The following is a 13,163-nucleotide window of genomic DNA, read 5'->3' as shown; positions in this document are numbered from 1 at the left end:
CGGTCTCCGTGGTGCAGGGCTCCCGGTCTCCGTGGTGCAGGGCTCCCGGTCTCCGTGGTGCAGGGCTCCCGGGCTCCGTGGTGCAGGGCTCCCGGGCTCCGTGGTGCAGGGCTCCCGGTCTCCCGGTCTCCGTGGTGCAGGGCTCCCGGTCTCCGTGGTGCAGGGCTCCGGTCTCCGTGGTGCAGGGCTCCGGTCTCCCGGTCTCCGTGGTGCAGGGCTCCGGTCTCCGTGCCCCAGTGACCGGCCAGGCTCCTCCCATGGAGCGCGGTTACAGGCTGGGAGCGGAGGAGGCGGCGCACGCAGGAAGGACCCAAACAAAAGCTCCCCCCGTGTCAGAGCACCGGGGCCGCCATGACATAACTGTCCGCCGTGATCGCAGACGCCGTCAGCCCGGGAGCACCGAGCGGAGGAGGCGGGGGAGAGAGCGGCAGCCAATGAGCGTCCGGTCTCCGGCGGTGACATCTGCAGCGGGCAGCGGAGCCGGGGGAAGATGGCCCCGTCCGTGATGCAGGCGTGCCGCAGCCTGGCGCTCTCCACCTGGCTCCTGTCCGGCTGCTTCGTGCACCTGCTCTGCATGGACTTCACCGTGGCCGAGAAGGAGGAGTGGTACACGGCATTCGTCAACGTCACCTACCAGGAGCCGGGCACCGGGAACCGGACGGAGAAGAGCGAGTGCGGCCGCTACGGGGAGCACTCCCTCAAGCAGGACGCCTGGGGCTTGGCCGTCATGCCCGCCCCGCACGATAAGCTGGCCTGTGACCCGGCCGCCAAGTTCCCGGTACCGGCCCACGCCGGCAGATGGGTGGCCCTCATCCCCATCGGGAACTGCACGTGCCGGGACAAGATCCGCCACGCCGCCCTGCACAACGCCTCGGCCGTGCTCATCTATAACGTGGGATTCGGTAACGACACCATCACCATGTCCCATCCAGGTCAGTGTCAACACCGGCACATGGCACCGGGAGGGGAGAGGGGGGAGATGCTGCTGCAGCGCTTCATGTCTACCAGGAGGTGTTATATATACATAGTGCATCATGTGTACCAGGAGCATCATATACATATATACACAGTGCATCATATACATATATACACAGTGCATCATATACATATATACACAGTGCATCATATACATATATACACAGTGCATCATATACATATATACACAGTGCATCATATACATATATACACAGTGCATCATATACATATATACACAGTGCATCATATACATATATACACAGTGCATCATATACATATATACACAGTGCATCATATACATATATACACAGTGCATCATATACATATATACACAGTGCATCATATACATATATACACAGTGCATCATATACATATATACACAGTGCATCATATACATATATACACAGTGCATCATATACATATATACACAGTGCATCATATACATATATACACAGTGCATCATATACATATATACACAGTGCATCATGTGTACCAGGAGGTGTTATATATACATATATACATAGTGCAGCTTCATGTGTACCAGCATCATATACATATATACACAGTGCAGCATCATGTGTACCAGGAGCGTCATATACATATATACACAGTGCATCATCATGTGTACCAGGAGCGTCATATACATATATACACAGTGCATCATGTCTACCAGGAGGTGTTATATATACATAGTGCATCATATACATATATACATAGTGCAGCATCATGTGTACCAGGAGGTGTTATATATACATATATACATAGTGCAGCTTCATGTGTACCAGGAGCATCCTATACATATATACATAGTGCATCATGTGTACCAGGAGCCTCCTATACATATATACATAGTGCAGCATCATGTGTACCAGGAGCATCATATACATATATACATAGTGCAGCTTCATGTGTACCAGGAGCATCATATACATATATACATAGTGCAGCTTCATGTGTACCAGGAGCATCATATACATATATACATAGTGCATCATGTGTACCAGGAGGTGTTATATATACATAGTGCAGCATCATGTGTACCAGGAGGTGTTATATATACATATATACATAGTGCATCATGTGTACCAGGAGGTGTTATATATACATAGTGCATCATGTGTACCAGGAGGTGTTATATATACATAGTGCAGCATCATGTGTACCAGGAGCCTCATATACATATATACATAGTGCATCATGTGTACCAGGAGGTGTTATATATACATAGTGCATCATGTGTACCAGGAGGTGTTATATATACATAGTGCAGCATCATGTGTACCAGGAGCCTCATATACATATATACATAGTGCAGCATCATGTGTACCAGGAGCCTCATATACATATATACATAGTGCAGCATCATGTGTACCAGGAGGTGTTATATATACACAGTGCATCATGTGTACCAGGAGCATCATATACATATATACACAGTGCAGCATCATGTGTACCAGGAGCCTCATATACATATATACATAGTGCAGCATCATGTGTACCAGGAGCATCATATACATATATACATAGTGCAGCTTCATGTGTACCAGGAGCATCATATACATATATACATAGTGCAGCTTCATGCGTACCAGGAGGTGTTATATATACATATATACACAGTGCATCATGTGTACCAGGAGCGTCATATACATATATACATAGTGCAGCATCATGTGTACCAGGAGCGTCATATACATATATACATAGTGCAGCTTCATGTGTACCAGGAGCGTCATATACATATATACACAGTGCAGCATCATGTATACCAGCAGCATCATCACATGTCCCATAATACTGCTCCTTCCTATGTACTACTGGGAACACTTACACAGTTATTTCTCAAGCTATTATTTCATGTGTATTGGGGGTCATCATGTTAGTGTTCAATCCAGGTGACTTGGTGCACAATGCTACCTGTTCATGTATACGGGGGGGGGGGGGGGGGGGGGGTCATACCATTAGTATACAGCACAGGTGACTGAAGACATCCGTGTTAGCGGAGGCATGACTGTACGCCGCACGTGGGTGCTGCCGGTGATGATGCCCTCCATCCCTCTGTGTACCAGGTGGCATCTCATTCTGTATGTATGTATAAGAATATATGTATGTATTAGTGTGTGTGTGTGTATATACACTGTATAATGCAGAGAGAGACAGATGTCACATGGGGCCTCACCTCACTGTGTATTACAGGTGACATCCCTTTCCTTCTCATGTATACCGGGGGCATCATACAACTACACGTAACCGAGGCCCCCCCACTCCTCCTCCATGTATGCCAAGGGAATCGTATATCTGTATACTCCAGGGGACTGTATACCACATTGCTGTATACTCCAGGAGACTGTATACCACATTGCTGTATACTCCAGGGGACTGTATACCACATTGCTGTATACTCCAGGGGACTGTATACCACATTGCTGTATACTCCAGGGGACTGGATACCACATTGCTGTATACTCCAGGGGACTGGATACCACATTGCTGTATACTCCAGGGGACTGTATACCACATTGCTGTATACTCCAGGGGACTGGATACCACATTGCTGTATACTCCAGGGGACTGGATACCACATTGCTGTATACTCCAGGAGACTGTATACCACATTGCTGTATACTCCAGGAGACTGTATACCACATTGCTGTATACTCCAGGAGACTGTATACCACATTGCTGTATACTCCAGGGGTCTGGATACCACATTGCTGTATACTCCAGGGGACTGGATACCACATTGCTGTATACTCCAGGGGACTGGATACCACATTGCTGTATACTCCAGGGGACTGTATACCACATTGCTGTATACTCCAGGGGACTGTATACCACATTGCTGTATACTCCAGGGGACTGTGTGTAACAGTGAGACCAGGCATCAGATTGTATCCCCAGTACATGATACTGGCGGGGCGTCTGCCATGTGCCGGTACTTCTCACATTTCGTGCTTCCCGTCTGTCTTCTTTCCTTGTCACCTGTATTGTACCCTGGTAGGACGCTGCGCCCTGTCCGCACTGAGGGACACCTGTGGCATTTGTGTGCATCCATTTTGATCCCTTTCTTTCATTGACTTCCATTATAGGATAAAAGCGCATCCGTGTTTTGTTTTTGTGGTTGCCCACATTTTTGTGTACATTCAAAAACGGATGTGTTTTGGTCTGTTTTTTCTACAATGGAAGTCAATGGAAAATCTGATCAAAATGGATGCGCACAAATGCCTCTGTTTTTCCATCATTTTTTTGCAAAAACAGATGAAAAAAACATTGGGGGAGATTAATCTAACATGGTGTAAAGTGACACTGGCTCAGTCGCCCCCGGCAACCAATCGGATTCCTCCTTTCATTCCTCACAGACTCTTTAGAAAATAAAAGGTGGAATCTGATTGGTTGCTAGGGGCAACTGGGCCAGTTTCACTGTACACCATGTTTGATAAATCTCCCCCTATATAGTGTGAACCCAGCCTAACTCTGCTGGACTGGAAAGCAGAATCGGCCAGAAATAATCATCCAAAATACTTTCTTTAAATGTACCAAAAGATGACTGGACAGCACAGAGATGTTTCTAGTGATCTCCTTACTCCTAGGCCTGAAAGAAGGTTTCACAACCAGCACAGACGCAGATTCTTTACTGTAAGAGCAGTGAGACTATGGAACTCTCTGCTACGTGACGTTATGGGGCCTGGATGCTTTTCTTGGGAAGTATATGACATGTGGTGGTTACTAGATTCCTGGAGGTGGCAATTGGGGTTAATTTGGAACATATTTGGAGTCGGGAAGGGATTTTCCCATAGTGTGGGGGCAATTGGCCATCTGCCCTGTATATTTTATTCTCTCCAGTCTGACACAGTGCTCTCTGCTGCCACCTCTGTCCATGTCAGGAACTGTCCAGAGCAGCAGCAAATCCCCATAGAAAACCTCTCCTGCTCTGGACAGTTCCTGACATGGACAGAGGTGGCAGCAGAGAGCGTTGTGTCAGACTGGAGAGAATACACCACTGCCTGCAGGACATGCAGCAGCTGATATGTACTGAAAGACTGGAGATTTTTAAATAAAAGTAAATAAGACATCTATATAACTTTCTAAAACCAGTTGATAGGAAAGTAAAGGGGTCTTCTGGCGAAAATCCTTTTCTTTCCAAATTTTTGGCCTTTTTTGGGTAATACAACGTAGATCGGCCATGGCAACAAATTCTGGACGCTGATCCATATGAGCCACAGTGTGATACATGTTGTTGCATTGGTATTACACCCCTTTTCTCAGTGGCTTCTGAGCGATCAGTTGTGTCCGTGTGAATGAGTGGTATAGGATTCTGAGTACTCTGTTCAGTCTGTTCTGTGTTCTCGGCTCCAGGGACCTTCAGGACTATAGATTTATCCAGCAGACAGGATAGGATGTGCTTATTATTACCGCAGGCTGTTTGCATTACCTCCGTGTCCATGTTCTGATCTCAGGACCTGAGCGCTCTGATATAATGTAAGGCGTCCACACAGAGACCTCTGTATCCCACATCCAAGCATGTCCTGTATACAGACACAGAGACCTCTGTAGCCGTATTACAGTAAGGTTATCTGTTACCAGACACACACAGCCCCTACCCTGGGGCTTACATAGACCATACACATGCAGCTGAGTATATTCTGCACCAGTTTTTAGTAGATTTTAGAGGGGTTGTTTACGGAAAAAAAAAAAATCTCCAGTCTTCCAGTACTTATTAGCTGCTGGATGTCCTGCAGGAAGTGGTGTATTCTCTTGTATGCTGGGTGTGAATAAAGCCCCAATGTACCACCAGGATTGTCAGCCATTTATCCTCTCAATCTCGTGATGAGACAGCGGCGTCTTTGTCATCCTTTATCTGATTCCTCTCTGGTTATGTCTGGGCATACGATAAATCATTAATACCCCGGCCCTGGTATCACTTTCTCTCTGCCACTTTTGCCCATATAAGTGAATTTCCTATAGGTCTATAAGGTCCACAATGACTGAGGGTCATCCCCGCCGCTCTATGTCCCTAGCCTCATACAAACAGCTGAGGATTCTCCCTTTTTAAGAGGCACATAACGTATTTTCTGACAACCCCCGACTTTTAAGAAGATTTTCAGGAGTTTTAAGTCGACTTTTTATATGGTGGAGAATGTTAACCCCTGCCTGACCGCAGCTGGAGAACCCTACTGCAGTCAGGCAGGGGTTAACCCAAGCAGGAGGCAGCGGTGCTGGGGATGTGGTCGCGGCCGTCTTTGAGCTCCCCCACCGTATTCGGCGACCATACCCGTATTATAAGACGACCCCTGACTTTTGAGCATATTTTTTAGGATTAAAAACTCGTTTTATACGCTGGGAAATACGGTATATTTTCGAATGGAAACTGATGATTATCAAAAGAAGCCAAATTTATATTGAGAGTTTTGATTAAATTATAAAATTTTTATTTTTTAATTTTTTTTTTTTCTTTTAGACTATCCAGCGCTACAAAAACATGGCCACTTTTGCCCCACTCTTGTCTCCAGTTCAGGTGTGGTTTGCAAATAAGCTCCATTTACTTCAATGGAACAGAGTTTCAAACCCCACCCAATCTGGAGACAAGAGCGGGGCAAAAGTGGCCATGTTTTTGTAGCGCTGAATTACCCCTTTAAGCCCCTATTACATAAAGTGATTATGTATCAAAAACATGCTAAAACAATCAATCGTCGGCAATAATCATTACGTGTAATAGGTGTACAAGCGAACGACAAACACAAAATCGTTATATCGTCGTTCATCAAGATCTTTCAGGGCGTCGGAGAAATATCTTTGGTCTTTCAGAGATAATTCGCTAATTGGTTTCGTTTAATAAGAAAAAACTTCTACATGATCGACCATTTTTCTCTCGCGCGAACGTTTGAGTGACCATGTAACGACTGCAATGATCGTTCAGTGCATCTATCTTTACGTGTAAGAACGTGTAAATAATTAGTCTAAAAATTGCTGGTTATCGCTGGCGATCGATCAATGTAGCGAATAATAATTGCTTCGTGTAATAGGAGTTTTAGAGAGAGAGAGGAGTTAATTACTAATCCGTGCATGTTATGAAGGTAATGATTAGAGACGAGTTAAAGGGGTAGTGCGGCGCTAAACAATTATTCACTAAATAACACACATTACAAAGTTATACAACTTTGTAATGTATGTTATGTTAGTGAATGGCCCCCTTTCCCGTGTTTCCCACCCACCCACGCTAGACCCGGAAGTGTGGTGCTCTATACTCACCTGATTCATGTTGACCCCCGTCCGCCATCTTGTGACAATGATGTCATCTTCGGGAGGCCGGCCGGCCCGCACCAGCCCTCCTTCATGCTGGCTCCCTCTCTGTGGCATCATCAGCCGCTTAGCTGCGATTGGCTGAGCACAGTTATGCTCAGCCAATCACTGCAGAGCAGCTGATGACGCGGCAGAAGGGGCCGGCATGAGGGACGGTTGGAGCTGTTCGGCCGGCCTTCCGAAGATGACATCCTTGTCCCCAAGATGGCGGCCGGGGTCGACATGAATCAGGTGAGTATAGAGCACTACACTTCCGGGTCTAGCGTGGGTGGGGGGGAAACACGGGAAAGGGGGCCATTCACTAACATAACATACATTACAAAGTTGTATAACTTTGTAATGTGTGTTATTTAGTGAATAATTGTTTACTGCCGCACTACCCCTTTAAAGCAAGACTCCGGTTGGCTTATTTTACGCCAGAATTTTTCACCACATTCCAGTGAAGTCGAACCTGTTTATCGGATGAGGTGCAGAAACAGCCTAAAACACATCATAAATGTAATATACAGCAAGGGCCCACCCCCTCCTAGTTATTAATTCTCTGGGGCTCTGCAGTGATGAGCGCTGGAGCGGAGCTCCTCCTATTCATCAGGAGGGGCGGGGCAGATTGGTGCACTCAGTGGTAGCCCCGCCCCCAGTGCACCGGACCCTCATTTACATATCAAGCTACAAAGTTTTCCAGAACAAAAAGAAAATTGCAAAGGACAAGTATGAAACTTCCCTACATCTTCAGTGCCCTGTATGCTATCGGGACATCTAAGCTGTTGATAGTTCCCCTTTAAGTGTCTATGAAGTAGCCAATAGTATTTCCAAGTCTGTGTACACTGATAGGGTGGGTTCACACTGAGTAATTCTCGCGGATTAATTCCGCCGAATTCCGTTGCTTGTACGCGCTCTTGGCCGTGCGCCTCTCTGCCCATGCCATAGACTCCATTCTATGCACGGGTGGATTCCGCATTGACGCTTCAATTCTTTCGGCGGATAGCGAAAGCAGCCAGCCCATAGAATGCTGTCTAATGCTGGAGCCGGCGGAAAGGCACGCATCTGTGTGCATGTTTTAGTGTGCATGTTCCTCAGTGTGAACCCGAGATTTATCAAACATGGTGTAAAGTGAAACTGGCTCAGTTGCCCCTAGCAACCAATCAGATTCCACCTTTCATTTTTTAAAAAGTCTGTGAGGTGGAATCTGATTGGTTGCTAGGGGCAACTGAGCCAGTGTCACTTTACACCATGTTTGATAAATCTCCCCCATAGTCTTTATCTAGGCCCGTACTGTGTGGTGTAAGTCGCAGAACATTCAGTGTTATTCTGGGACAGGAGCCGTTTCTGCTCTTTGTGTCGGAGAAGTTTTTGTAGATACCAAAGCCGTAACGTGGTGGGAATTAGAAGAGCGGTGACCCAGGAGAACTTCTCTGACGCCGCCTGCCGCTCCATCATTGTGTGATGAGGTGTTTTACTAGAAAGTACAAAATCTTACTCAGGATTTTTGTTAGGCTCTGTATAAGATATATATTTTTATTTTTACATTTTCATCTTTTAGATATTGTGTCAGAAACTTTCACAAAGGGCGAAGCGTCAGGGATGTTTCTTTCCATGGGTCTGTCGGAGGTCTCACCTGTGATGGTGCCTGTATAGACACTTGCTGGAGCTCTTCTATAATTCCTTCTCGAAATATCAAGATATTTGTATTCTCTTTTACTAGTGCGTATCCAACATTACCGCTGGTTATACACGGTGTCAGTATAACCATATAATCCCCTTCCCCGGAGGCGATGCCTCCATTATTCCTGCCGCCCTGTCCATCATAGACGGCCGCCGTCCCATCTAACCGCCTGATTGTGCCATTACTGAGAAGTGGCGTGTAATTGGATTTCTCTCTGAGCGGCCAAATTAGCCAAGTGTCTCAAATTTGTCTAAACTTATTATGGCCGCCTAAAGAAATCCTCATGGTATGCCCCAGAGAGCGGCTGTCATCCAGGGTGATGATGCCCATGGTGATGCCGGACGTTCTTGCTTCAGTTCCTGCACTCGGTAGAAAGTCATTCACACAATGTGAGTAAAAGGACTTGGACGTTAGAGGATTTCTAATAAACTTTTTTTTTTTTTTTTTTTTTTTTTTTAACCATGAAAACTAGGATTTTATACAAATAATGCCGGGACTGCACACGTGTGTTCACACTGGGGATGGGACGTGGGTAACGTAGTAAGGAGCCATGATCTATCCTGACCGACCCCTCTGACTTATATGCCATCTCTCAGCATTGTGTTGTTGTTGTACTGCAGGCCTGGTGCAGTGCAAGACAAGAAAATCTGCCAGAAAGTACATAGAGGAGGATTTATCAGGCTGTGCAACGGCCATTTAAAAGTCTGAATTAATCTCTATGGCCCCATAGACACATGTGTACGTGTTATTGATGTGTGTTTGGGTGTGTCCTGGGCCTGCCGGATTACATAATTGTATGTGCACACTACAGAATCCCGGTGGATTCCTCAGCTTGCCCATGGACGCTGGCGGACATGCACATCTCCGCTGGTCCCATAGGCTTCATTCTATAGTTTGCCAGATTCCACCATCCACCCAAAGAATGAGCAGGTTAATTCTTCAGGTAGATGGCGGAAGCTGGCAAACCATGAAATAAAGCCTATGGAAGCAGCGGAGATGTGCGCGGCCGCCAGCAGGGGCGAGCTGTGGAATCCGTGGTGGGTGATCATCCGGGATCCCGTAGTGTGCACATACCCTAATCTGGTGTCAGGTATTGTGGTGATATATTCCAGCTTGTAAGTGGCGCAGACTTCAATGAGTCGTCCGCTGACGGTTACTGATGCACAATATTTATTGAGTGGCGTCCTGGCCATTGCAAGTGGCTTTTTTTTTTAAAATAAATATCAGACTATCTGTCATGATAAATCCCCCCAAATGTTTACCTGTCTTTTAAAACAGTGATCGTACAGCATTGTGTATTTTTTGTATTTCCTCCTGCATAGAACAATCTCTTTTTAGAACGTTATCAATGGGGGGGGGGGGAAAGTTATGGGTCTTGAAAGGGGGAGAAAAATTTTAAAAAAATTATTATTATTATTATTATTATTATTATTATTTATTATTATTATTATTAATTTTTTTTTTTTTGGGCGGGATGACCGTTATTTCCCAGATGGTCACCGCTTTCCAGTTTGTCCCACTTTCTGTACAAATCTGGAAATCTTCTAACAGGAGGTGAGATTTTGAGCATTTCATGTCCTTTCTCCCTAGTAACCCCCTCCTTGCCTTGAGCGTGTTCTTCGGAGTCTTGCCGTACGTGTTCCCTGTCACAAGGCATGACCGCCGACCTGCAGTGTACGGACGCGCTTTTGCCTCAGGTGCAGAATTCCTCTCTTGCCCCTCTCACCTCTTGTATCATTCCTCAGCGTGTGCACACAATACTATAACTCATGGTGTATAATACACGTCACACACTGTACAATATCTATGATAATACTGCCAAGCTTCAGGTCAATGTGTAATTTATATCAAATGTAGTTTTTTTGGAGTTTGGAGCCACCCTAATAGGTTTTATTAAGCAAAAGTTTCCTCCCCCCCCCCCCCCCCCTCCCATTTCAGAAGAAGCAGGATTTCTGTTACAATAATGCTCTATGGAGGGGGGTGAGTGAGCACCGAGAGGAGAAAAGGCAGCCCCACAAACTTTACATCCTGCAATCTTCTCTCACCAAGCTCCCTGATAAGCACTGACCTTTCTGACCTGTGAATCCAGTGTTGTATGTTCCCAGACAGTCTCCAAACTGGACAGCTGCTTGTCTGCTCTCCCTGCTCACTCACCCCCTCCCCCCTCCATAGGTTACAATGGACTCGTCTTCACTTTGTGCTTCATTATGGATCCGCGTATAATGTATCTGTAATGCAAAAATGGGCCGCCAATGGATCACACGCCAAGAGCAGCCCGCAGTCACAGACCGTGCACTTTTGAAGGGCCCTAAGTGTATGGAGCCCATGTTGTCTGTGTGCATTGGCCCATAGACTACAGTGAGTCCGCAGTTGCAGACAGAAAATAGAGATGTGTGTGTATAGGACCTAATGACTGCTCAAGTGCGATTGTCTCCTCTCCAATAAGGACATATCAGCCGGTTAGATTTCGCTAACCTACTGAGAGTTCCCCTTTAATATAAGGAGCCTTCCACAATACGATTTCATTGACCGCTTTGTGAATCACGGTAACCTGTAACACTGATATCTTGGATCTCGTACTTTCCATCCTGCTCTTTCGTATGGGCATTCGTCATGTGAGTGAATGGTTTAATCTAATAGATCTTTTGTGGAATGTCAGATATAAAAATGTCAGTAATGAATGGCGCTATTCTACTGTTAGTGCCCTTTTATATCCGAAACCCATCATCTGACCTGTATTAAGTTATAACATTGAAAGTAGGACATCTAGAGCCTTCATTGCACTATGGTATACCACAGCTTGTACAACACCCCCCTGCAGGCCAACCTGCCGTGAGCCAGACAAGTGGGTCATTTATAGGGTCTATGGCGGCTACATTTTTCACTGCCATCCATTTAAAGGGGTACTCCAGCAAAAAAAATTTCTTTCAAATAAACTGGTTTCAGAAAGTTATATACACTTGTAATTCACTATTATTTAAAAATCTCAAGTCCTCAAGTGCTTATCAGCTGCTGTATGTTCTGCAGGAAGTGGTGTATTCTCTCCAGTCTGACACAGTGCTCTCTGCTGCCACCTCTGTCCATGTCAGGAACTGTCCAGAGCAGGAGAGGTTTTCTATGGGGATTTGCTGCTGTTCTGGACAGTTCCTGAGTATGGGAAGACTGTAGATTTTTTAAATAGAAGTGAATTACAAATCTATATAACTTTCTGAAACCAGTTGATGTGAAAGATAAAGATTTTTTGCTGGAGTACCCCTTTAATACAATACTACAAGATAGAGTAACCCTCATTGTCAAGTCCTAGTCTCTATGTTACTTTACATATTTTATATTCTAGTAAATTTTCTTTTCATGGGTGTTGTGGACCTTTGCTCTCCACCACCACCATAGGCCACTATGTTATTTTATATCTTTTCAATGCCTGGATCGGTTTTCTCTCCGTCACGGGGCCGCTGACTGCTGCTTTTGGCAGAGCACCTACTTCTATTGGCCAAGTGTTTGTTTTGGCAAGCGCCATGTATTTGATATGTATGAGATGAGAGCGAGTCGGTGTTCAATATCATTTGTCACCTGCAGAGAAACAATGTCCCATTAATTACTGCGCGTCCGACCAGTTCTCTGGCGAAGCTGAATTGTCAGACATTTCTATGTAATACATTTACTTACTGTTACAATATAGTGGGAGATATATGGACTGGTGTATTGCTGGGAAAATTGTAGGGATACTTAAAGGGAACCTGTAACTAGGTTTATTCAGCATGAACTATTGATATACCGATCTGTTCAACATTTATATTACTTACATCATTCTGGTAAGCCGTTCTCCTAATATGCAGGAGAATAGGATTCTTGCCACACCCCTCCCTCAACTTGCAGCAGCTGATTGACAGGTGACTGCCTATACACAACATGGATAGATAGCTGGTGGGCGGAGTTTTCTGCTTCTCATGAATATCCAGGACTTCTGGGCTCATGCACATAATGGACAGGACTACTTATTGTCCATGTTATTCAAGAGCAGGATAAGCTGCAGCCAGAGCCGTAACCCTCCCCATAGAGAACACAGGATCACTTAACCTTGCCAAATGTTCCTGTGTATTAGGAGGGCGGGAGAGATAACTGACAGCCAGCCAGATCATCCTTTGGCTATCTGTTATTGAAGGTGTATGACCACCTTAAGCTTGTAAAGATAAGGTTGTATCACTTGGTTATATCACTCTTTGTG

The 13,163-nt window shown here is 45.5% G+C and overlaps 1 protein-coding gene across 1 annotated transcript in view; it reads left to right on the top strand.

Annotated features, from left to right (window-relative positions):
* Positions 1–306: 306 nt before the first annotated feature.
* The window catches only part of RNF150 (ring finger protein 150), a 78,205-nt gene continuing 65,348 nt past the window's right edge, over positions 307–13,163 (top strand). The window contains exon 1 of the mRNA XM_069978638.1: positions 307–932. Within this exon, the coding sequence (XP_069834739.1) occupies positions 491–932 (442 nt within the window). The 5' untranslated portion in view covers positions 307–490. The remainder of the gene's footprint in view (positions 933–13,163) is intronic.

The sequence above is a fragment of the Dendropsophus ebraccatus genome, chromosome 7 (genome assembly GCF_027789765.1).
Source record: "Dendropsophus ebraccatus isolate aDenEbr1 chromosome 7, aDenEbr1.pat, whole genome shotgun sequence".
In the NCBI taxonomy this organism is placed as follows: Eukaryota; Metazoa; Chordata; class Amphibia; order Anura; family Hylidae; genus Dendropsophus; species Dendropsophus ebraccatus.
Note: the sequence above shows the minus strand (reverse complement) of the source record. Positions and strands in the feature narration are given on the sequence as shown.